At 47.3% G+C, this 26,049-nt stretch overlaps 2 protein-coding genes across 10 annotated transcripts in view; one reads left to right on the plus strand and one right to left on the minus strand.

Moving 5' to 3' along the window:
- Eri3 (ERI1 exoribonuclease family member 3) overlaps positions 1-5,264 on the plus strand; it is a 125,531-nt gene extending 120,267 nt beyond the window's left edge. For all 8 annotated transcript variants that reach the window (XM_032900087.1, XM_032900095.1, XM_032900040.1 and 5 more), the window contains one exon: positions 4,704-5,264. In XM_032900087.1, the coding sequence (XP_032755978.1) occupies position 4,704 (1 nt within the window). In that variant the 3' untranslated portion in view covers positions 4,705-5,264. The remainder of the gene's footprint in view (positions 1-4,703) is intronic.
- Positions 5,265-5,642: 378 nt separating this feature from the next.
- Dmap1 (DNA methyltransferase 1 associated protein 1) lies at positions 5,643-13,638 on the minus strand. 2 transcript variants are annotated; one of them, XM_032900019.1, is made up of 11 exons: positions 13,547-13,638; positions 13,199-13,348; positions 12,641-12,732; positions 12,209-12,404; positions 7,536-7,694; positions 7,278-7,445; positions 6,900-7,085; positions 6,702-6,773; positions 6,390-6,462; positions 5,984-6,279; positions 5,643-5,755 (listed from the first exon to the last, which is right to left on the minus strand). In XM_032900019.1, exons 2-11 carry the CDS (start codon positions 13,301-13,303, stop codon positions 5,696-5,698), a joined length of 1,407 nt encoding a protein of 468 aa, XP_032755910.1. In that variant the 5' UTR covers positions 13,304-13,348; positions 13,547-13,638; the 3' UTR covers positions 5,643-5,695. The 2 variants fall into 2 exon arrangements, with proteins under 2 accessions (XP_032755910.1, XP_032755918.1); XM_032900027.1 differs by having other exon boundaries at positions 13,199-13,308; positions 13,547-13,627.
- Positions 13,639-26,049: the final 12,411 nt, after the last annotated feature.

Genomic DNA, 26,049 nt, shown 5'->3' on the forward strand with positions numbered 1-26,049 from the left:
CACCCTTGATTATCCAAATTGATTTACCCCTTTAGTCATTTTTTGTTTTCCTTCATCTTTTCTTATTCCTCCTCTTCCTCTGCTTCTTCCTCCTCTTCCTCTTCTTCCTCTTCAACATGGGGTCTCACTATGTCTTCATAGTGCTGCCAGAATCAAATTCTTGAACTCTTAGATTGGCGTTTGGGTTCCTTGGATCTCCTCTAGTCAGCACTGCTGACTTGACCACCCATTCATATCTTGTCACGGCATATCTCAGTTAAATTAATGTTGGCACTCTACAGATGGCTTCCAGTGGTGTCTGTATTGCCTCTTCACCTTAGCCCTAACTTTCTGGGCCAGCTCCCTCCGGGCTTTGCATGGCTTTGTCCTTCTGGGAATCCATTCCGGAGCTTCCAAAAGAAGCAATTCCGTGCCTCCTCTCTTTTATAGCACTGCACCTCTTACGGGGCTATCTTTGAGCTCTGCAAGTACAGGGAGCTAGTCTTGGGTATCCAGACCCAGTCTGGCCCAAACACATCCAGCATACACACATACACATCCAGCACACAAAACAGGTTTGCACTTGCTGGATGAAGTGAGGACACAGATGAAAAAGCCCCTACGTACTATCCAAGGGCTTCCTGGACCCCTTTCTCATGAAGGTCTTCCCTGGCCAGTGTCCTAGGCCTTCCTTCCTGTGCTCTACTCTTCAGTTTTCAAACTAGTGTAACTAACAAGCATTCAGTGCCACCTCAGGTGGGTTCCTTTATGAGGGATCTCAGCCACCATTCCAGTAGCAGCTTCTTTGCCAAGCAGCGCTGACCACTCTGGATGGAGGCACCGAATACACTTAGCCTTCCTTACTAGGTGCTTACCTGACTCATCCCCTCTGTGGGTTTGCACAGCTGTTACCCTTCCATTCTGGGCCTGTTGATATAAAAATACTTCTTTTTTTAAAAAGACTTATTTATTTTATTTATAAGTACACTGTAGCTGTCTTCAGACACACCAGAAGAAGGCATCAGATCCCGCAACAGATGGTTGTGAGCCACCATGTGGTTGCTGGGAATTGAACTCAGGTCCTCTGGAAGAGCAGTCAGTGCTCTTGACCACTGAGCCACCTCTCCAGCCCCCCCCCCCAATATTTTTAACACTAAAAATACCAATGCCTTTCGAAAGAAAAAGCTTTTGTGGCTAGCTAGCCTTCTAGAACTTGAAGGTAAAGACCTATTTTAGAGGCCTCCATTGTGGACACAACACAGCAACCTCTCATCCTGTGTCACAGCACCCTTAAGCTGGCCTAACTAGCTCTACAAGAGATGGTATAAAGGCAAAGATGCCAACTAACCCACGTGATCTCAGAGCTTCGGTCTGTCTTACCCTTCCCCACTCCCACGAACCCACAGGATGGAAGGAGAGAAATGACCACCATAGGTTGTCCTCTGAATACACACCTATAACTATAGTTCTCAAAAGGTAAAAGCAGGACCAGGAGTTCAAGATCAAGGTTATCCTTATCTAACCTCAGACCCTGCTTGGGGATAAAAGGAAGAATGCTTATCTCGCTTGTTCACAGCACTATGTTTAAAACCCAGAACCATGCAGAGGAAAGGAGGAAAGTACAAGATATGCAAGATGGCTCAGTGGGTAATGCGCCTGCCATCATGCCTTCTGACCTGAGTTTGGTCTCTAGGAACCACTCAGGAGAGAACCAATTCCCACAAGTTGTCCTATGACATACACATACACAGTTAAAATACATGTATATGTGTGTAGACTTTAATAAAGCATTCTCGTGTACACTTTTAATCCCAAGTGCTGAGACACAGAAACATCTCAGAGTTCCAGGCTACCGAGGGCTACTTAGTGAGACCCTATCTTTATAAATAAATAAATAAATAAAATGCAAACTTTAAACAAGGCAGCAAGAACCACTAAAGGAATTTAAAGAGGGAAGGACATGAAAAGATTGTTGTGTAAAGACCTTATTGGCTACAAGAGTGTGGACCTGAGGGACAAGCCAGACTGTTTCGATCTAAGAATTACAGGGTGTGGACATACAGGTGACTGGCTACTGGAAAAAGGAAGCATTTGATTAGCAGTGGTCCTCAGCCTTCCAAATGCTACAACCCTTTCTTACAGTTCATAGTGTGGTGACCCCCCAACCACAAAACTATTTTTGTTGCTACTTTGTAACTGTAATTTTGCTAAGCAGTGTCTCAACTCCTAAGACCATCAGAAATACATGTTTTTCGATGGTCAAGACCCACAGGTTAAGGGCCACTGGATTGAAGAATAAGAAAACCAGTCCTGCAGAGGGTTCAGACCGATTAGATCTGGACCGTGTGCATAAGGTGTTGGCCTCTTGGGAGTTTCGGGTGATTTACTGTACAGTGCCATGTGCTGATGTTGAGAATGCAGAAGGAAGAGAAAACCTGGGGAGAATTCAGTATTGGGATGTTTTGATTCTGCTTATCTGGAAAGAACTGTGAAGATTTGAGTTTGTGGTGGGACTGAAGAGAAAGATCTTGGATAGGGGAGGATGGCCATCAGGAGCAGCCAGAGCTCATGATTTAGGTGAAGTTGGCCACATATGGCATGGGGAAAGGGCGAGACTGACTGAGGTGAGCAGGCACCACTTGGCACAGGTAAATTGACACTTGCTCATTGGTGGCCTAGGGGTCTAGAATAGGACATTTACTTGGTCCAAGGGGAGGCAGATTGAGTGATTTGTCCAGCATTGAGGGAGGAGCCAGATGAAGTCAATAGAAAACTAATTTTCTTTTCTGCTAAAAGAAATGAGGTGTGTGGCCGCTGGGTAATTGCTGATAACGAGGGGACTTATTCTTAATATGCACAGCAGCCATGGTCTCCAGAGTACTAGACAGGAAGGATTTGAGGTGCCCTGACAGGCCTAGGTTTATTTGGGGAAAAATACCCTGTCCCAGGTTGCCTCTTGTCTCAACAATGCCATCACAGCATCTGGCCCCACACCTCCTGTCCTATTCCTGTCAACTGCTTAGCTCCTCCTGTCATACCCCTCCCTCTACCCCCACAGCACTGGCGCACTCACTAAGGGAGACAAATGACAGGGCCTCAGCTGAGCGGGGCGCGTGTCCGGCCCATAAACCACGGGGATGGGTCATGTCTGGAGTTGCCATGGCCGCCACTACCCACCCATCTGTCTTCTCCCCATTCTGCCTCAAAGCAGACCAGCCCTGACTTGTTTCCTGAGTCCCTGGAGAAACACGATATCAACTCCCCACATCTCAGTCCACCATAGGTACATACATATTGAACCCTTATAAGACAGGATCTCATATGGTTGGCCTACCCTAGATCCTTGGCTAATGAGACATTTTCATTACTGGGGGTGGGGGGAAAGGGGGCAGAGTCCCCTTTCTTAGGCTACAGTCTTAGTGAGGGCATGCATAGATGCTCCATGGAAGGAAAAGATTCCAAGGCCTCCTGACCTCACCACCACCCCTCGCTTGGTTACACCATCGATGTATGGTACTTCTGCATCACAGCAGCTATGAAATGAGGCTGTGGCCCAGGGACAAGGAAGGGAGATGGGAAAGGCGTTAGGGACTGTTTTGGGAAGCTGAACCTAGATAGATGGGCAGTTTCTGTGTAGGCTTCCTCTAGCACAGTGGTTCTCAACCTTCCTAACATTGCAACCCTTCAATACGGTTCTTCATGTTGTGTTGACACCACCAACCCCACAAAGTTTTCATTGCTACTTCCTAACTGTAATTTTGCTACCATTATGAATTGTAAATATCTGATATGCAGGATATGATTCATGACCCCTGTGAAAGGTCATTCGACCCTAAACAGGTCTTGACCTACAGGCTGGGAGCCACTGCCCTAGAAGGACAAGCTCCCAGTTGCTCCCCTTCTTACACCTAGCAGTGGAGCAAGTCCTGTCCTGGCAAAGGCCCCAGAGTCCCTGCAGCCTGCAGGTTACTACAGTAGCTCACAGCATGGAGTTTCTCAGTGGCCAAACCAGAGAAACTGAGGGTCTGACACATACATACTATTTAACCTGGTGTTTGAGCTGACTGAGACAAGGTCTTAAAGGTGACCATTGCCAAGCCTACTCAGACAGAGGCAGGTTGTAGGATGACCGCTGCATGTCTGGCAGGCTGACAACATAGAAACCATGGCCTTCCCTAGCCTGTCTGGAGCTATACGGGCACAGGTATCCAGGACAGGTGTTCCCAGGGCTATGGCACAGCCATGCCAAGGGTTGTGCCTTGTCACCAGTTGAGTGTGGTCTGGGCCACAGTTCTCCCCCACACACAAGTGCCGACAAAGTCACCCTGGCTGTGGGTGTGATGAATGGCCGCACAGTAATGAAATGGAGACATCAAGGCGGGTGGCGGGAAGACGGAGTGTGGCGGACAGGCCGTCCCCATGTGGCGGCAACAAGAAGGATCGCCCAGCGGCCAGGGGCCGTCAAGGGAGAAATTACACATTTACTCTGCCTTTTTCTTACTGCGACGGCGCCCATACATCACCGCTGGGGCCAGGATGGGACACAGCGGCCAATTTCCAGTATGAATTATGGGACTGAGAAGCACTGAGTCCAGGCTTCCTGCAGGCCCAGTATCACCCAGCCCAATCCAAGGCCAGAAATGTTGCCATCAGAGCCAGAGATGTCCTCCTCAGGCCTATAGCTCCTGAATCTGGCCCATCTGAATGTCTTCTTTTCTTTCTAGATGATTGCAAGAACATTGCCAACATCATGAAGACATTGGCATACCGAGGCTTCATCTTCAAGCAGACATCAAAGCCCTTCTGATTGGCAGAGGACAGGATGGGGCAGGACAGGGTAGCTGCTTGGCCCAAACCAGAATCATCCTCTCCCTCACCAGAGGGAAAAGGGAGAGTGGCACAGCTCTGCGCCCAGAGTGTCCCCCAGCTGCCCTACAGGCTTGTGCCCTGTGTGAGGGCTTGGCCACTTGGCCCCTCTGGAGCAGACACTTTGTGCCCCACCCCACTCCCATTCCTCAGTCTCAGCCCAGTATTAGCCCCTGCCATTATGGGCCTGGGCTAGGGGGAACCCAGGTACTCACTGCCTTCTCCCTGGTACACAGGCTTCTGCTGGGGCCACCAAGCCCTCCCTGTGCCCCTCCCATCCATAGTGCATGGTGTGTGGTGCCCCCAGGGCTCCAGGACAGATCAGGCCCCACCTTGTGTCCACCCCCACCCCCAAAATCCCTGCTGTGAACGTGCCACTTGAATAAAGTCGGGGAAACAAGGTCCTAGTGTGTAATGAAGATGTCCTTGTGTGTGTGCTGATTCTCCAGGCTTCAACTCCATACAAAGCCATCAGCATGTAAGCAGCTGGCACTATATAGTTAGTACCTTTGATGGCTTCACTAAAGTTATACACCTGGGGGCAGGGGTGGGGTGGGGGTTGGGAAATACCTGGACCACAAGGACCTGCCAAAACTGTTGAGATCCTGGCCGTGTGCAAGACCACCTTAAATATAAAACCATGGGTGTGCAAGGTGCAGGGTCTAGGCAACAAAAGTGGCTAAGGGCCTGATGGTGGGCACTGCAAGCAAGCGTTTAGGGACTTGCTGTAGTGATCCACTGATAGATCAAACTATCAGTCCAGCCAAAGATATGAGGAGGTAAGAAATAGAATCAGCTCAGTCCAACTTAACAGCTCTATTTACACCATACCACCAACTCTGATGGCCCCTTATGGTTTCTTGGCTTTCTTCACAGAAGATGAGCTGGAGGCTGATTCCCGTCGTTTCCGCTAAAGAGAAAGTGTTGAGGTTAGTGGCCCCCCAGAGGTCGTACTCAAGGCTTAGTGTCTGTCATTTTTCAGAGAAGAGGCCCAACAGTCAACCCACTCCTGTCCTTAGCCTCACCCCTCACAATGTCAACCATTCCCTTGAAGGCACTGGAAGGAGTGGGGTCTGTAGACAGTGTGTTCCCTTGTAGAGCCAGGGCAAGCTTCCCACAAGCCTATTGAGGCTCTTACCGAATTGGGTGTGAGCGGTGCACCCACGACATCAATGATGGTGTCCTTGCTAGGGTCAAGACCAAGTCCAGATTCAGACACTGTTGGCTCAGCAGACGCTGGGGCTGGTCCCACTGCTGGTGTGGCAGGGCCGCCCAGCACTCCTGCCCGAGCCAGAGCCTCATGCCGATGCCGTAGCATCTGCAGCTCATATTCACAGTTGGCACAGGCCTGCTTGAGCTCGTAGAGTAACACCAGGTCACTCCGCAACTCATTGAACATATGCACCAGCTCCTCTGTGGGCGTAGGGCTCAGCTCTGCAAGCAAGACAAAGCCGGACTGTGGTTGAACGCCTGAAACACGACCTATATACTCCCTTGCATAGCCCCAGAGAGGGGGACGTCCCATGGGGCTCAGCATCACTCACCCACACCAAGTTCCAGCAGCATCTGTTCCAGCGCCTTGATCTTCTTCTGACCCACAGAGCTGGGCAGCTTCATCTGCAATGATCAAGTTAGCTAAGCCTTCCACCTCTTGGGGTGAGGCATGCAGGGAACCCACCCGTGGGTGTAGCCGTGGCTAAGAGGGAACCAGCTGAGAAGTGGACAATGGTACAGGCAGACCAGGCTCGGCCATGTCATGAGATCCTGACAAGGCCACCTCTTTTCATAGCCCCTCCCACATTGCTCTAAACTTAGCAGCGATGGCAAGGGCGCAAACACTGCGTGAGGTAACTCACCCGCTGGCTCCGTAATGTCACACCTGCTGACTTAAAGTCTGGGAACTTGATGCCTGCAGTCTCAGGAACAGCCTGCAGGAAGAGTTAAAGAGCCTTAGGTGTCAGAGAGAGCCCAGGGACCCACTGACTCCGGGTACTCTCAGAATGCCACTGAAGCAGGGACCCTTCCACCCTGAGCTTGTGGGTCAGCCTCCACACCGGCTTCTCGGCCTCCTTCTTCTGGGGTAGCTTCTTCTTGGGAGCCTTGCGTTCTGTGCGCCGCTGCTCTGCGGTGGTGTCTGCTGCGGTAATCAGCTTCTGCAGGTCTTGGCTGCGCTTCTCCCGCTCTTTTTTCCGGGCCTCAATCTTACGAAGCTCCTGGAGCAGGTACTCCTCCTCTGCCACCTGCAAAAGCAAGAAATGCCTCAGCACACATGAGGGCTGTGTGGGCAGGGTGGCCAAGGAGTTGAAGGGACACTGGGTTATCTATGAGGGCAGCAGAGAAAGGAAGAACGGGACCACAGAAATGGGCTGGAGGTGGAAGGGCCGTGGAGGGTGGAGAGCAAAAGGTTTCAGTTACGGAGAAGAGGTTGTGACCTGCTCTGGGGTTCGGTTGTAAAGTCTCTCCAGCTGTTCCTTCCGCCGTCTCTCATGTCCAGCATCAAATACTGGTATTTTGAGATCTGTACCTGGCACAGCCCTCACGTTGGCAAGCTTGGCACAAATGTGGTAGTACCTCTCTTTCAGGTCCTCCACAGAACGCTTCTGAGGATCAAGACACATGGAGAGGAGCACTGAGAAGCGCATGGAAGAAATGGCAGAAGGACTGGATGCTCAACAAATGCATATGCTCACCTTGTACTGCTGGTGGTCATACCGATCGTGAATAACTACGAAGCGCAGATCAAATCGGCGGCTGAGGTCAAAGAGATGGTCAGTCTCTGCCTTAGTCCATGCATCATCGTGAAGGTAGAGCTGGTACTCCTGCTCTGAGTACACTGGCACCTGCACTGTCTACTGGCACAAAGACACGGGGACTGCATTCCTTTGCATATGTCCAAGCAGACTGGTCATTTACCACAACCCTTTCTGTTTATTACCAACCCCTGTACCCCTCTCTGCAGGGGCAGCCTGTAGGAAGGAAAGACCCAGTCTGATTAGCCAGAGGCCCCTCCCTATAATGCTCTGGGTCACTTCAGGACAACTTACCATCTTTTGGAACAGGCCACACGCTCCTATCTGATTTGTAAGCACTTCTAGGCACTCAAGGGTCAATTCTCAAGTCACAAACCCATCAGCCAGAGAAAGGCCCAGAGCCTTGTATGAAGCACTACTGCCACCCGGTGGTGACAGTGGGACTTGTCCATCTCAGAGTACTTCAAAGTTGGGCACCTCCAGGGACTCTTACTGCCTATACCCCCTTCCTCTCCTGGCCCACATTCCCACCCCAGGTGCCCTTTCAGAGTCACCAGCCTCGCCACAATTGGGTCACAGGTGAGAGACATGAGGAGGGGTCAGTATGGGCTAGAACAGGAACTTTCTCATGGATTCAAAAGCACAACAGCCTCTTTCCAACTGCTGCTGGACACTTCCTACCATGTCCCACATCCCCAACCTTAGCATGCTCAATCCTGTGTTCATCCCTCTTCTTCAAACATCCCCAATGCATACCTCAACCACTGTCACCAAAGCCACCATCAGAAGCCTGTTTCTTTCTTTTTTTTTTTTCCTTTTTCTTTTTTTCAGAGCTGGGGACCCAACCCAGGGCCTTGCGCTTGCTAGGCAAGCGCTCTACCACTGAGCTAAATCCCCAACCCCCAGAACTGTTTCTAATGATGACCTATGTTTCTGTTTTGTTGTTGACACAGCCTTGGTAAGTGGCCTCTGTGAAGATCAGACTAGCTCTAACAGCAGTCCTCCTGCCTCAGTCTCCCACACACTGGGATTACAAGCACAAGTATGCACCTGGCACTGGGAAGCATCTTTTCATTCCTACTTTATACTTAATCTGGGCTTTACCTCCAGAATCCCCATCCATCTCAATGGCCACAACCCATTCAGAGCAGTACAACACTATTATTGAGAGACCACTCAAACCACCTTTCTGTCCTCTTCCAATCAAGTCTATCTGCAAACAAGATGACACCATGCTACTTACAGGGCAGACCAGTGCAGTCTGTCAGAACTGGCCTACAATAAGAATGGAAACAAAGAAGCACTTGTATGTCACAACTGTGTGCCCATTCATGTAATATAAACACGACCTTGTATTCTCTTAAAATCCTAATATCTTTCTCAGTCTCTGCTGAACTACAAACAGGGAAAGACCATTCGCCTGTCTCTAGGAAAGGCTGTTCCAGACCAACCTCTACAATAAAGTGCCTTCTAGATGGTTCCTAAGTTCAAGAGCAAGACCTGGCCAGTTCTCTTTACTCTTAATCCCACATTCCTTCCACCAACAGAACATTCTCATCCTTTCGACGACCTCTCAAGCATCATCTCTGGAGAAGCTCTCTAGTTTCCCAGACTTGGCTGTGTATACCTCCTAGTAATTTAATTGTGTGTGTGTGTGTGTGTGTGTGTGTGTGTGTGTGTGTGTGTGTGTGTGTGTGTGTGTGTGGAGGGATGTGACTATGGAAACCAGAAGAAGGCACTGGATGTCGAGAAGAAGCTGGAGTTTTTGGTAGCTGTAAGCTACCCAATCTGGTTCCTGGGAACCAGTTCGGAAGAGCAATAAGCCCTCTTAATTACTGAGTCATCTCTCTAGCCCTGTGTTGTGTTTTTGGTTTTTGTTTTTTTGTACCCTAGGCTGGCCCTGACAGTATGTATCTGAACTCCTGATCCTCCTGCCTCCACCTCCCAAATACTGGGATCACAGAAGTGAACTAGTGAGGGAGAATGGGAGGTTCGGGGGAGAAACGTAAGGACATGAGATGAAGATACCCTAGTGTGCCCCTGGCTTCTGGAGCAGTAGGGAAACTGAGTGAGCTGAGAAGAGTCTGCTGTGGCAGTAGAACCAGCTGCTGCAGGGAGTGCACCCCCTCCTGGGAGCTTAGAATTCACCTAGGTGTGGTAAGATCCAACGAGGCTAGTTCTAAAGAGATTAAAGGTCTTTTCTAGATTGAGGTTCCACCCTCAGCACCCACATGGCAGCTCACAACCATTTATAATTCCAGTTCCAGTGGATCCAACTTCCTCTTCTTACCCATGTGGTACACAGACACATACAGGCAAACATACATGTGTACATAAAATCACTTTTTAAGTCCTGTTTCTTGTACCTAAGACCACCTGGCAGCAGAGAAGGTAATGGGCGAAAGGAGAGCAGGACACTGAGCAGGCACCTGCAGCAGTGGTGGAGGTGAGAAGCCATAAGCCAAGCAGCCACCTTCAGCAGCCCATAAGCCCAGATAAAGCAACAGAGAAGGCACAGGCCTATAGGCTGCAGTAACAGGAAATCCCAAAATTGGGCGTGAAGGGCCAGGGAGGATGCCATCAATGTCTCGTGGACTCCTGGTCTGAGCAAGAGCAGAGGGGGAGTCAGGGAGAGTAAGACACCCCCCTCAGAGGAGCAACTGGAGAGGAAGAACATGAACTCATTGAATCTGACCTTGCCAGAACTCATCTAGTCCTGACATGACTCTACTTTAAAATCTATGGGTGGCTCCAAGTTTTTAAGCTTGGTTGCCAAGGGCCACCTGGCATGATCACTGTTGATCAACAGAGAGAGCACACCAGCCCCCACATCAGCCTACATGGATGGAGCTTTAGGCTTTATCAGTATGGGAATGCCCAGTGCACCAAACACACATGAACCTTTACACTTTAAGTTGCAGCTATGTTTCAGGTGTGTAGGGATGGGTATATCTGGAGGTCAGAATCTGTTCTCGCCTTCCACCATGTGGCCCAGGGATCAACCTTGGCCATAGGCCTGCCTGCAGGAGCCTCTGGGCCTTACACTCTTCTATTTTTCTTCATCATGTTCCATGTTCATGAAGGGGGAAAAAAATCACTGTACCTAGTACCATCGTTGGGGAAACTCCTATAACTCTCCAGCCTTCTGAGTGGTTGTCTCCTACCAGACTGCAACTGTCCCCATAGTCCTCTGTCTCTCAATTAACATGACGTCTTTAAGGACAGATATTTTGTCTGATTGATTTTTGTTCTCAATGTTTAGGCTTCAACATACTGGAGCAGTTAAGTACTAAATACAAATTGAGTGTTCTTTAAAAATAAAAGAACATGTTTGTCTCTCCACCCCCTCTCCCTCCCCCAAATACTTCACCTTTACACTGAGCTCTATCAGTCTTGTAGCAATTGGCCCTGAGCACTCTAAGAATGATGGTGTGATGGAGGAAACTGCTTTGGGATGGGTGTGATAGAGCCACGCTGGGCTATACTCAGTCTGAAAAAGTCTATAAGCCATCCAAGAGGGCATCCAGGCAAAAGATACATCAGCCTGAGAAAAATCTGAGTTTGACCCTTCTGCTGTTTAAGCTCCAGTTCTAGACTGTTCTGAGCCACATTGTATAGTACCTTAGCCACAGGCTATCCAATCCTAGCCTACTCTAGCTCTTCCTCTCAATGGCTGGATGAGACTGGAAAAGGCCCTGCTTTAGACAAGGCTAAAAGTCCAAAAAGAATAACGGATCTTGGTTTAGGGTGCTTAGATGCAAAGGATGAAGCGCACAGGCAGGGATTTGATTGGTAATAGAATCAGCTGAACAGATCACAAGGTCTAGTTCCCAGAGAGGCCCTCCCTGACCACTCTTAGGGTTGACAGGGTGTCTCAGAAGGCCAGACAACCTAAGGGGTCTGTCTTGCAGTTGTCCTCTGGTCTACTTGCATGTGCCACAGTACAAATGCTGCCACATACAAAATAAATGAGTAAGGTGCAGGCCACTCCTGCACTGCCAGTAAGTGCACTGTTTTCTCATTCCCGCCATTCAAATTCTAGTTCCAGTGTATTGGCAGTACTCTCTGCCAGGACTCAATTTGTTTTTTTACATGCATGCCATCCTCTTCCCCTTCTTTGTCCTGTTGTTCACTACTAAGAGGAAACTGCCAAGTCAAAGATGAGTCCCAAGTGTGTGATGCACGCAGTGGTGTAGAAATGCTGTCTCTCACTGAGCAGGAGTTGAGGAAGGGTTATGAGTCCTGATGTGAGCCGCCCATGGGACGCTCAGAAAGGGATCCTAGTAAATCATCTTCTGGGGTGAGGTCATCACTGCTGAAGAGTAACTGAAGCTACAGAGCTAAAGGAGAACAGTAAAGAAGCATGGAGAAGCAGGGAACACCTAGGATGCAGCTCTGAGGAGCAGCAGCTCCTGACGGGCCAAGGGAAGCCACTAAAGCCCACCACAGATCCAGAGAAGGACAGAATGCAACAGGCAGAAGAAATCCACAAACAACAGCTTGACCTAGAACTGAGTGGGTAAGCGTGGCTGGGACCGAACACATCTGGAGCCCACCCTCGGAGACTGGAAAATTCACGCAAGTGGCTTGGATTTTGCCTGTTAGCAGCTCACCTTATTGAATCTGGCGAAAGGGTAGTCCTTGCCCTCCTCCGCTGCTCGGCGCCAGTGGAAAAACATAGCACCATCCTTTCGAGCTGGGTTGGTAAATGGCATCCACTTCCAAGGTCGGACCTTCTTGGACCCCAACTTAGCCTTCACTGTCCGGTACCCCTGACCGGTGTCACTGGGAAGCAGTGGGGGTGCGTCCCTGGTTGTGGAGGTGAACGGTTAGAAGCAGGTGTGTGAAGAACCACTAAAGCCCAGAAGCTCAGTCTACCCCTGAATAAGGAAGTCATGTCCTGGAGCAAGACACCGAGCAGTCCTGCAGGAGGAGCCCTGGTTGGGGATACAGGCTAGGGAAAGCAGGAGAAGAGAAAACAGGGAAGTAGGGATGTGCCAGGTGAGCTAGGGTAAACCCGGGGAACTTGGGATTCCAATACTTGCTTTTTGTCAGAGTAAAGCAAAGCATAGACCTCCCGATGCATGCCCTCCGGCCTCTTGAAGGTCAGTGTCTCTGAGGACTTCTTGGACTTTTTCTGGAAAGAAAACCACAGGGGAAAAATGATGACCTAGACCACCCTTACCTTTAGTTTTTGCCCAGCACAATCTGAAAAATGAATGCTGAACCAGTCACAGGAACCCACTCATGGGAGTGTCTTTACCCGGTTTCCACAGGTCTTTCCTCTCCCCACTCTCATCTGAGTTATCAGGGAAGAAAGTTCTTCCCTCACCTCAAGACTGTCACAATGACTTTCTCTCTCTTCCCAACAACTTAAAAGTGTCACATTCCCCCAATCCTTTTGTCCTTTGGTGGTTTCCCACTCTCTTAGTTCCCATCACTTCCCAGTGTCCTCTCCATCACATAAAGGGTGGCATACTTTTTGTTCCATTGTAGTTCTCCTTTTATTATCACTTCCACCATCTCTCTTCTGGTAACACCCCTTCCCATTCCTTCGCCAACACCTTCAGCCCTACTTCAACACCTTCAAATACCCCTGCTACCTTGTCCGGGTTGATAATATCCTTTTTGCTGATGGTCCCAGAAGCGGCATCTCCCTCTGGACCCCCGAGTTCTAGAATGTCTCGTACATCTGCGCCCGTAGCCATCACGTCTGAGGGATGAGGTAGCACCCCGAGGTCAAGGGTCAGTACCTACAAAAAGACTGTGTTACTGTCAAGGGGGCGGTGCCCCTGCCACTCCAGCTCCAAGTGGGGGCAGGGTGAAGAGGCCAGCGGCCAGGAGAATGGTCCACACTAGGTCTGAGTTCTGCCTCGTTCTCCGTCTCCCCGCGCCGGTGTCCCTTACGGTCACACCATCTTCCCTGCCTCTCCACCCCCCGGGATCCACACCTGAGTACTCCAGCTGTAGCCCACTCCTCAGATTATCTCTTTCTGAAGACCCACGGGTAGAAACTTCCGGCTGTGCGTCGTAGAAATGCAACCCTCAGAAACACTTCCGGTCGGTGCTTAGCCAAAAAGGAGCCGGCTGGCAACCCAGTGTGCAAGCTACTGGGCAGGCTGAGTGACTCACTTGCTGTGCTTCCCCGTATCCGCGCGAGGGGGTGCAGGGCTTGATTTTGATATTTACCTTCTATTTCGTTCCGTTGTGTCCTGGGCAATGAAACGAAAGCCCAAATAGAGTTCTGTGACATTGGAAAGTCACTTAATTTCTCAAACCTATTTCAAAATGAAAATTGTAACAGCGCGCTAAACTTTACTAGATTAGCCAGCTGCTAAGAGAGTAAGACTCTGTCTCTGTCTCTCTCTGTTTCTCCATCTATCTATCTCTGCCTCTCCCTTCCTATCCCTCTTTTTTCCCCCACAACCCAGGGTGGCCTTTTTTTTTTTTTTTTTTTTTTTTTTTTTTCCGGAGCTGGGGACCGAACCCAGGGCCTTGCGCTTGCTAATAGCAAGCGCTCTACCACTGAGCTAAATCCCCAACCCCAGGGTGGCCTCTTAACTCATACCAATCCCCCTGCCTAAAATACATTGTGAATCTTTACTCCTTTTCTGGCCAGTGTAATGGATCCCCAACCCCACCAACACACACACACACACACACACACACACACACACACACACACACACACACCATGCCACATGTCTATGTACTTAGGTTGTCAATGTTTAGGAGTCACCTGAGGCCCTTATTTTTGTTTTCACAGGGGAGCATAAGAGTCATTTCAACTGCCTTAACAACCATCAGCCTGTTAGTCTATTTACTCTTGACTCTAGCATTTGTAATTGTGATCTCCTGCCCCCTCCGAGTATGGCCTAAAAGTAAAATGACAGACAGCATTAAATGTTGGTGAGAATGTGGAGTAACAGAAATCCAACACATTGCTGGTGGGAGTTAAATAATTATAACCACCTAGAAACACTGTTTGATTCTGTCTACTAAAATTAAACATACATAAACTTCCTGTCACAGAAACTCTACTCCTGAGTAGATTCTGTATACTAGTGAATATATTCTGATGAAGATTATTGCTGATGTTCATCAACCATATAAAAACAAGGGCTTTGAGAGAAGACTTAGTGGTTAAGAGCATTTGCCGCTCTTCCAGAGGACCTGAGTTCTGTTCCTAGCACCTGTATGGTGGCTTTCAACTCTCTGTAACTTGTGCTGGGCATGGTGGCACACACACCTTTAATCCCAGCACTCCAGAGGCAGAGGCGGAATCTCTGTGACTCCAAGGCAAAGCCTGATGCACTGGCTCACAGCTGTAATCCCAGCACTCAGGTGGCTGATATCCAGGCATAGCTGAGCAACGTCGTAACACACACACACACACACACACACACACACACACACACACACACACACACACATAGATCAAATAAACAAATTTTAAATGAGAAGATATGTATCAGCCCCAGCATGTATATCTCCATGTAGTTTTCTAGGATATGCATTACCTTGGATTCAATACATACACATAAAAGGCAGGTATCAACTTCATTTATTGCATAAATTCAACGTAAAATATGACTGTCTTGGTAAATTCAACTCTGAGTGATGACATAATAGAAAAGAAATCTCCCAACCAACCAGAAAAGGGATAACTGTCGTGAGAAGTAAGACAGTGGGAAGCTAACAAGCGCTGGTGAAGCAGCATGGGCACTCCAGCTGGAGTTAGAGCCCAGGAGGAACTGGAGTCAACCACCCTACGGTTCAAAATGGTGTCAGGTGTTCTGGCAATTCCACCAAAGGGGACGGGTAAGGGGTGCACATCACAGAAGAGGGAAGCTGCCGTCTCTCAGCTGATGCTTTTCCCGGTATAGAAAAGCCTAAGAAAAATCAATCGACAAACTATTACCACTAATAAGAGAATTCAACAAGGTGACTACATACAAGATCAATGTGCAAAAATCAATAGCTCTCCTATATACCCGCAATAGCCAATTAGAAAGTGTAATGGGAAATAAGATTCTATTCACAATAGCAACAAAAACTATTAAGTGCCTAAGAACAAACCTAAAAAGAGAATTTATGTCAGTTCCTTAAGGATAGTTCACTATTAGGAAACCCATCAATCTAATTAATCACACTGATAAAATAAAATTGAGAGCTACATAATCGCATTATGTAGCAGCAGAGAAAACACAAAAACCCATTTCTGGTAGGAAAAAAAAAAACCTGAGTGAAATGGGCTGGGGAGAGTTTTTTTCTTTCAGAAGTTAAAAGGAGGCGTCAAGTTAAATGACTAAACGTTAAAACCACGGCTATTAAATATCTTTAAACAAGGCAGGGACCGTTACTATCTTTGAAGATTATTTATGTAAAAATGCGATCAAGAATTTGACAGTGGAACATCCTCTGGAAGGCTCTATTCTGGGACCTGGCCAGAGCTAGAGTCCATCTCCCTCCCAAACAAGACTGCTCAGTTTCATAGACTGCTCCATTTCATACCACAAAACGGGATGGAAATTAAAATCTCATCAAAGACCAAGATGGCTCACAAGGGTCCTGTCTAGCCTAAGCTGGCCTCCTGCTCACTCTGTGCTGGAGGGATGACCTTGAAGCACACATGTTATGTAGTGTTACCCAGGGCTCGTGTTAGGACCTGCGGCTTCAGGCACTGCACCAACTGAGCTACACCACCCCAACCCCCTTTCTATTTCTAATTTGCTTCCTTGTTAAAACCATCACCAAGAACTGTCCAGACACTGCTTCCTCTGCATCTGCCCTCAGACTAAAGGAAAGCTTGTCTGTCTGTCTGTTTGTTTAGGTATTTTGTTTGGTTTGGTTGTTTTTCTTTTGTTTGGTTTTTTTTTTTTTAAGATTTATTTTATATACATGAGTACACTGTTGCTGTTGTCAGACACACCAGAAGAGGGCATCGGATCCCATTACAGATGGTTGTGAGCCACCATGTGGTTGCTGGGATTTGAACTCAGAACCTCTGGAAGAGCAGTCAGTGCTCTTAACCACTGAGCCATCTCTCCAGCCCATTGTTTGGTTTTTTTAGATAGGTTTTCTCTGTGTATCCCTGGCTGTCCTAGAACTCACTCTGTAGACCAGGCTGGCCTTGAACTCAGAGATCCACCTACCTTTGCCTCCCTAAGTGCTGGGATTAAAGGCATGCGCCACCACTGGCTGATTTAAGAAAAAGGATTGGGTGGGTGGGTGGGTGAGGGTAAATGTTTTCCACTATTAAGAAATGATCGACAGCTTTTCCTGAAAGGCCACCAGTGTTCAGTTCTGAGGAATCTCAGGCTGCACTGGGATGGGGAAGCCCTTCCAGCAACCATGTCTTCTGATTGCCTGCACCTACTCACCCCCTCATCCTAGGCAGTGATTGGGTGACCCTCACAGAGGGTAAGGCAAGTGCCCTCATTAAAGCAGCTGGTGCCTTCTGGGCCCGCCTTTCTGCAAAGCCCAGCCCAGCCAGTGTCAATTTGGAAGCCTCATGGCAAACCAGGCACTCACCAGTGCACCAGCAGCTGGAGCCACAAAAGCAGATGGCCATGCCCTGTCCCCACTGCTGTCCAGCTGAGAAGCAGAAGCAAAGAGGAGTCTGAGCAATCCCATGATACAACGGGCTTTGGTCTTCCAGACTAAATTTATGTGGTTAACATGTTCAATAGAAAGACGAGCTCACTGGTCTGAAAAAGAAACATGTGAGGAGGTAGGTATCTAAGATCACGTAAACCTTATCCAAAATACACAAAGTACAAAACGTCACATGCTCCATAAATATGTTTCCCAGTGTGGTGGCACACACCTTTGATTTCAGTGTAGAGGCAGGTAGATCTCTATGAATTCAAGACCAACCTGGTCTACATAGCAAGTTCCAGGATAGCCAGGCTATAGTGTGAGATCCTGTCTCAAAAACAAAACAAAAACCTCCAGCAAAAAAAAAAAAAAAAAAAAGAAAAATGTCAACAGTGGTGGTGGGGAGACAGAATATAACTTAGAGCAAGGAGCCCTGATCGCTGTGGAAGCCGTGGTAGGGTCATGAGACTTATGATACCATTCCCTCCAGGTCCGACATGTTTGCAATTCTCCATAATAAAATTGTATGACTTCCCTTATATATCTTCCCATTTGAAGCCATTGAACTTTAAAGATCAAGTGTCAGATCAAATAAAATTTTATATAAATTACTTTCCTGGAGTTGCTTTCTTTGGTCTTGGAAGCCTTTTAACAGATAAAAGTTAAAATATTGTGGAAAAATAAAAGCCCACTGTCACAGTCTGTTAATTCCATATGCTTCCCGTGAGAAGGGTAAATTGTCACATGGCAGTTTTATAGGATCAGAGGCCCAACACAGGACCGTTCCCGACAGGGTCTCTGAACTGCTTTTGCTCACAACACCTCAGACACTTGTGTGGAGACTTTTTACTCAAACAGCCAATTCTCCAGCTCTCCAATCGCCACTGGGTCCTCTGAACTCAATTCTCATATAAACTACCTGGGGTTAGCACAGACTCAAGTGAGGTGCTCAGTCCCACCAGACTGTACCCACTTCAGGCCACACTCTGCACTTGCGCTCAACCAAGTCTAATCAAGGTCCCCACAGTCCCCCCTTAGGTTTAATAACTTGTTTAAATGGCTCATAAAACTCAGGGAAACGCTTGACATTTGCTTATTGGCTGGTTAGAAATGAGGCAAAGGGCAGAGGTAGCAAGTCTGTTGTCCCAGCACGGGAGAGGCAGGAGGACCGGGAGTTTAAGGGCAGCTTCAGTAACATCATGAGTTCAAGACCAGCCTGAGCTGTATGAGATCCTGGAAGAAAGAAGGAGAGAAGGGAGGAAGGGTTGAAGGGAGGGAGAAGAGAGAGATGGAGGGAGGGGGAGGGAAAGAGAGAAGCAGCTTAGTGAAGAATTTTTTGTCGTTGGTTTGGTTTGCTTTGCTTTGCTTTGGTTTTTGGATTTTTGACGCAGGGTTTCTCTGTGTAGCCCTGGCTGTGCTGGAACTCACTCTGTAAACCAGGCTGGCCTCAAACTCAGAGATCCACCTGCCTCTGCCTCCCAAGTGCTGGGATTAAAGACATAGGGCCACCCCTGTCTGGCTTAAAGGCTTTTTTTTTTTTTTAATGACATATGTCCCTAACACTCCTATCATTCATGAATTCTGTGGGTTGTAGAAGTTCTGAGTCTAGGGACGAAGAAACTTAAGACAAAACGCAGTTCCACATTTCTTACTGCAGGCCCAGGCCCTCAAGAAACCATCCTTTGTGTTCGGTTTAGTGTAGGGGTGTGTGGTCTGTCTGTCTGTCTGCATTATTTAAGTGCCTGGTGCACCAGGAGGCTAAAAAAGGGTGTCAGATCCCCTGAAACTGGATTTACACACAGGTATCAGCTGCCATGTGGGTCTGAACATCAAACATCTACAGAAGCACTGAAACTGCTGGCCCGCCTCCCCAGCCCCTCTCCCTCCCTCCTCCCTCCCTCTCTCCCTCCCTCCCTCACCCCTCCTTTTTTTTAGGCAGGGTATCTTTGTGTAGTCTTGACTGTCCTGGAACTAGCTCTATAGACCAGGCTGACCTGGGACTCAAGAGATCACTCTGCCTTTGCCTCTGAAGTGCTGAGATTAAAGGCATGTTTACCAAGGCCAGACAACACCAAGTAATTTATTTGACTAGTTAAGGCAAATTGCTTATGGAGGCTTTAGGGCATTTGTTCCAGGATGTTCTGGTTTGATATTAACATTAACTTAAGCACATTACAGCTGTAATGTCATTTGAAATTTCCAGGCAGTGCTCCCTCTACCCCATCAAGAGCGTGTCTTTTGGAGCTCCATACTCTCCCTGTGCTCTAGGAACTAGCACCTGGACTTAATGGGAGCACAAAGAACACATATCCAGGGCTGGAGAGAGGCTCAGAGGTTAAGATCACTTCCTGCTCTTCCACACACAAGGAAGCACACAACTACCTGTAACTCCAGCTGCGAAGGATACCTCGGGATCCCCTGTTCTGGTTTCTGAGGGCACTGCCCTCAGTCATATCTATGAAATAAATATGAAATAAATAGCCAGTAATGTGCAACCCGAGTGGGCTAGACTGTAAGATAGAGAACATTCTACAGATTTTCAGAAAGCCAAAATAGGACAACTGCTTGGGGCCAAAAGAACAAAGCTAGCCTGAAAAACACAACAAAATCTCATTAAAAGGGGGGGTGATGGTGCTGGAGAGATGGCTCAGTGGTTAAGAGCACTGACTGCTCTTCCAGAGGTCCTGAGTTCAATTCCCAGCAACTACATGGTGGCTCACAACCATCTGAAATAGGATCTGGTGCCCTCTTCTGGTGTGCCTGGAGACAGCAACAGTGTACTCATATACATTAAATAAATAAATGAATTTAAAAAAAAACTATGCGGGGGGCTGGAGAGATGGCTCAGTGGTTAAGAGCACCGACTGCTCTTCCTGAGGTCCTGAGTTCAAATCCCAGCAACCACATGGTGGCTCACAACCATCTGTAATGAGATCTGATGCCCTCTTCTGGTGTGTCTGAAGGCAGCTACAGTATACTAATATGCAATAAAATAAAATCTTAAAAAAAAAAAAAAACTATGCCAGGAAGTGATCTGTATGACTTTAATTCCAGCATTCAGGAGGAAGTGGCAGGTGGATGCTATGAGTTCTAGACCAGCCTGGACTACACAATGAGTTCCAGAATAGCTAGAGCTGTTACACAGAGAAACTCTGTCTGGAAAACCCAAATAGTGTTTCTTTCTTTTGTTTGCTAAAGTGCAATGCTTTCTGTGTGTGTGTCTGTGTGTATTATCTATATATGTATATATGGGTAGGTATATGTGTATGTACATGTATGTATATATATGTGTGTGTGTGTGTATAGGGGACTACTACACTCATATACACTCATGTGTGTGTGTGTGTGTGTGTGTGTGTGTGTGTGTGTATGAGAAAGAGAGAGAGTGTACTACTGTCACATGCATAAACACAGGTAAGTTACCTTAGCTGTCTGTCCACATTCTCATCATAATGTCGATCAGTCTGTGCCATCCAACCTCAGCCCATACCTATCAACCCATGAAGAACTTCAGGGGACATTTTTAGCCATGTGTGTTGACTGAGGAAGCCAGCAGAGGGCATCAGATCCCACTGGAACTGGAGTTACACACACACACACACACACACACACACACACACAAGCTTGGAGGGTAGAAATAGGAGGATTAGAGTCTTTCAAGACCGTGCTTTATTACAAACTGAGTTCCAGGCCAGCCTGGGCTATGTGAAATGCAGACGGGAAGAAAGTCAACCACCCTGAACAACATAACTTTAGTACATTGAAAAATAATAAATTTAATTAAAAAAAGAAAGAAAATCTAAGTTAGGAATCATCCTGGAAACAGACAGCTGAGTCCTAGCCAACCATAGCAGCAAGCTTCAGCCAATCACAGCCAGGCAAGTAACTGTGCAAAGTGTGCTCAAATAAGGCAAGTGGCATCCAGAACAAACCCAGCTTTCTCTGTGCTTCACGGGCCTTTGATACCCACCACTTCCCTCTTTCCGTCTGCAGCAAATGTTTTTCAGACATCATTACAAGCAAGAGTAGTTCTGTGTCTGCCTCGATTCCTCTGTCCAATCACGTATTCTTCCTGTATTCAATTCAAGCGTTCGATGTGACTTGTCCACATTTGTTCTTTGCAGATTGGTGCCAGACTCGGGATCCCACAGTAGAACAGCGGCCTTTGGTCTTCCTACCCCACAGCCGAGCAAGGCGCTCATTAGCATCTGTTCCTCCTGCCGCTCTGCTGAAGTAACCAGAGCCATAGATGTGTTTGGCGCCTAGAGTCCAAGCCTGCCGCTTTGCATCCTGAGCTCTTGGGTTTCATTTGAACTGTGTTTGTAGACTGGGCTGGGTTCCAGAGTGGACCGAATCCAATAATGGACGGAATTGTATAGATGTTGCTGCTGTGAATTGGGACAGACCTACCAAGTGTGCTTGGTGTTTTAGCTCACTTTTCCATTGCTCTGATAAAAACATGGACCAAAAGCAACCTGGGGAGGAAAGGGTTTGTTTGGCTTCTATGTTCCAGCCAAAGTTGATCCCTGCGGCAAATGAGGGCAAGAACTCAAGCAGGGACCTAGAGGCAGGTGCTGAAGCAGAGTCATAAGGAATGCTGCGGGTTCCCCAAGGCCAGCTCAGCCCACTTCCTTATAAAACCCAGAGCCGCCTGCCTAGGTGTGGCACTGTCCACAATGGCCTAGGCCCTCCCACTTTAATCAAGAAAACACTCCACAGAGCAACCTACAGGTCCATCCCACGAAAGCAATTCCCCAGTTGACATTTCCTCTTTCCAGATGACCCCCGTTTGTGTCAAATTAACAAATAAATAATCAATCAAGCAAAAACCCATAACACTTGGAAAAAGAAAGTTAGTACGTAAAAGATGTCTACTTACAGCTAGTCCAGATGGGCACCAGGTCCTTCCACTGTCAAAAGCTCCGTATCCCACCACTTTATGTGGAACCTACCAAACGAGGACATTTTGAAAGATATTAGCAGTTACCGCTCTAAACTTGTTAAAATTGCTAATCCCTGAAATCCTGGAAAGACAATAAGATCTTCCGGCAGGGACTTAGGGGGATTAAAAGCATTTGCTGCCAAGCTCGAAGGCCAAGGAAGAGTTTATTTGGGCTTATGGTCAGGGGGTTAAAGTTCATCATGTTAAAAAAAAAAAAAAAAAAAAAAAAAAGTTCATCATGTTGGGGCGATCCGGCAGCAGGCAGGCACAGTGACCGGAGCAGGAAGCAACGAGACCACATCTTCAACCCGAAGCACAGGATGCAGGGTGTTATCTACAAGCACACAAGGATAAACTCTGTAAAAGCCCCAAATGACACACTTCCCCCAGCAAGGCTGCACCTCCCCAAACAGCACCACTAACTGGGGACCAAGGGTTCAAATACTTGAGCCGATGGGGTTTGAATGAATTTCTCATTCAAACCACCATAATCCCTCATAGTAGAATATTCTCGGCTCCCTTGAAACCTAGTGACTTGAAACAACAAAATTTGATGCATGTTGCTAAAATTTGTTTTCTTCACGTTAAGACAGCTTTTTTCTCTTCTGACACATAGCCTAAACTGTCTCTGAACTACATTTCAGAGGGTGACCTTGAACTTGTAATCCTCCACCCTCCACCTCCCAGGAGCTGGAATTGAAATGACTGCCTGTGGCCAGTTTATGTAGTGCTGGGACTAGAACGCGGGTCTCTTTGTGTGATAGTTAAGAACTCTCCTAACTGGGCTACACTCTCAGGCAAAGAACACCTTTTGTGACCTGCTAATGGAGTGCAATCAAACGTTTCATGGCCCACAGCTCAAAGACTGAAAACACCATCTTTCCCCACTATCAAAAGATTCTGAGTCCAGCCCACGCACACTGCAGCAAAACTTCAAGGTCTGGAGCTGGGGACTGACATCTCACATTTCACAACTCGAACCACCCCTCTAAGTTCCTGGAACTGTTGGAGACGTTCAGATAAATTTGACCAGAAAACAGTTTTCTGTACCCCAGACATCCTAGTGGAGGATGGTTTCCCAAAGACTTCTGCTATTATGTAAATAATATTATGCAAATAATTATGCGAATAGTATGTAAATAATATTATGCAAATAATTATGTAAATATTATGTAAATAGCAGCAGAAGACATGGGCCAAGAATTCTGCTATTGTGAGGGTCATCGCCTTTCTACAAACCATCGCCTGCTATCTTTTTTTTTTTTTTTTTTTTTTTTTTTTTTTTTTTTCGGGCTGGGGACCGAACCCAGGACCTTGCGCTTCCTAGGCAAGCGCTCTACCACTGAGCCAAATCCCCAACCCCCCATCGCCTGCTATCTTAATCTTCCCTTTTTCATCCTGGAGAATCCATGGGTCCAGAGCCAGTGGGGTGGTTTTAGATAAAGCTCGTGCCTTAGCACGAAACTAGGGCAACTGTTGGTTTTCCAACTAATACCAAACAATCAGAAAGCAATTCTGGTTGCGCCAGTGTTTCGATGAGAGAGGGAAGAAGAAAAGTGGCCTTTGGCAGTCTGGACATCAGCGTAACTTATTTCTCTGTACCAACTTTCAAAAGCTATCCAAGACCCCCAGTTGACCATGTAACCACTCTCAAATAAAGAAAAATCTAGTGATACCTGAAACCGCTAGACTGCATTCAACAACTGGTGCCTTGATGGCTGAGAGAAATTGCTAACATAAGGGCATCATACAAAACCCAGCCAGCTCTTTCATATCAGCCAGCCCCCTGATATACGCCAGAAGGGCCCACAAAAAGATTTTCCACTACTTTTTGTTGACGTTACGCTAAGATTTTCAGACCGAGATATTGCTCGTATTCCCGCTATAACCAGGAGGTGGCAGTCGTTCCTAACCCGCGCTCGAGGGGCCTATATTGTGTCTGTGTGTTATTGGTCCATTCCCTTTTGCTTGAATCCTGCCTTTTGAAAAGCTTAAGCAGGAGTTCAGACAGCAAGGATCTACCTTCAGAATGGAGGTAGTGGTGTGGTGATGGTGGTAGTGACTTTCACGTTCAACAGAAACACTCAATGGGACAGCAAGTCACCTCCTATCTTCTGGCTCAAGTTGAGTATTGGATTTGGTACTGAACTCATTTCTCCCCAGTACTCCACAGAAAGCGGAAGTAAAAGGGACTCACATTGCCGTTTCTAGAGACACCGCCACCAAACACATTAAGTAAATGTCTCAAGAGAATGCTACTGGTTTGCAAGTGTGACGACGGTTCCCAAAGGTGCCCCAGGGAGCCATCCTGGTGTTGGCAAGGCTGGATTCACTTATTTGCTTGTTCATCTGTTTGATTGTTGATTTTCCTGACACAGGGTCTCTGTAGCCCTGGCTGTCCTGGAACATGCTATGAAGACCAGGCTGGCCTTGAACTCACAGAGATCCACCTGCCTTTGACTCCCTTGTACTGAGATAAAGGTGATGTGGAAAAGTAGCTGGACTTTTCCTCTTTCTTTCTTTCTTTCTCTCTCTCTTTCTTTCTTTCTTTCTTTCTTCCTTTTTCCTCTTCCTGTCTTCCTCATCTTTCTTTCTTTCTTTCTTTCTTTCTTCCTTTTTCCTCTTCCTGTCTTCCTCATCTTTCTTTCTTTCTTTCTTCCTTCCTTTTTTCCCTTCCTGCTTTCTTTCTTTCTTTCTTTCTTTCTTTCTTTCTTTCTTTCTTTCTTTCCTTCTTTCTACGAGACAAGGCTTCGTGTACCCCAGCCTAACCTCTCTCTTCTTTTGTAGCGATGGATGACTGTGTGGTTGTTCTCTCCTTACCTGCTTGGTGTTGGTATTGTATGCACTACACACACCCAGCCCTGTGCTGAGGATCAAACCCATGGCTCTGTGAGTGGTGGGCGAGCAGTCTGCCCTCTGAACTACATCTCCGTTCATGATTTAGTCCTTTCATATTTATCATCATGATCCCCTGTGGAGCATGGCTCCTAGGTCATGAACAAGTCACCCATCAAGCACTGAAAGGGCTCCTTTGACTAGATTAACAGTTATTCAACTGAACTGGCACCATGATCTGTAAATCTCACACTGAGAAAAAATATTTGTTAGATGGAAACAAATGATCAAGGGAGGAGAGAGAGATCCGTGGTTAAGAACACTTATTGTTCTTCCAGTCCTGAGTTCAAATGCCAGCAACCACATGGTGGCTCACAACCATCTGTAATGTGATATGATGCCCTCTTCTGGTTTATCTGGGCACAGCTACAGTGTAGTTACATAAAATAAATAAATAAATCTTTAAAAAAACAAAAAAGAAACAAACAAACAAAAATTCCATTCTAGTGGATCCACAGGTGTGGTCAATCTCTAACAGAAAAAGGCAGAGCTGAAGTTAAAAAAGGTTGACTAAAACTAAATTTGGCCTAAGGCTTCTATACTTTTATAAAATGGAGTGTGTATACTTGAATCCTCACAAAAGAGACCACAGCCAAGCATTCTAGCCCTGAAGAGAAGCCCCCAGAAAACCAATGTAGCAACTGGAGAGTCGTATGAGCTCTAGTAAACAACGCCATCCCATGCTCATGATCACCAAAATTAAACTCAATGGGTTCGAAAATGTGGGAGGGTCTTCTTCAGACAAAGCAGTGTTTCCATGGGACACTGAGGGAGGGAGAGCATGTAATTGGGGTTGGTGTGGACATGCTCAGATTTCGTTTGGAAGCCCCTGTAAATTCAACTAGGAATTTGCGCTTGTAACATAGAGCTGTGTGTCAGACAGCTACAGGCTGCCCGTTCCTCAAGTCACCCTCAGCAAGGCAAATGCCAGACAGAGCCGAGCTGTCAGCTCTCTAGACCAGCAGTTCTCAACATGGTGGGTTGTGAACCTGGGAAGCAGATGATCTGGAATGACAG

Source organism: Rattus rattus, chromosome 1, assembly GCF_011064425.1.
Source record: "Rattus rattus isolate New Zealand chromosome 1, Rrattus_CSIRO_v1, whole genome shotgun sequence".
Lineage (NCBI taxonomy): Eukaryota > Metazoa > Chordata > Mammalia > Rodentia > Muridae > Rattus > Rattus rattus.

Bases quoted from the DNA above. Each gene is read 5' to 3' on its own strand.
- Dmap1 (XM_032900019.1), bottom strand. From the start codon at position 13,303: ATGGCTACGGGCGCAGATGTACGAGACATTCTAGAACTCGGGGGTCCA. The intron at 7,446-7,535 runs GTGAGCATATGC...CTTGATCCTCAG, and splicing joins ATGACCACCAGCAGTACAAG to AAGCGTTCTGTGGAGGACCT. The intron at 5,756-5,983 runs GTAAGAGCCTCA...CTTTCTCTTTAG, and splicing joins CACCGCTCACACCCAATTCG to CGGAAACGACGGGAATCAGC.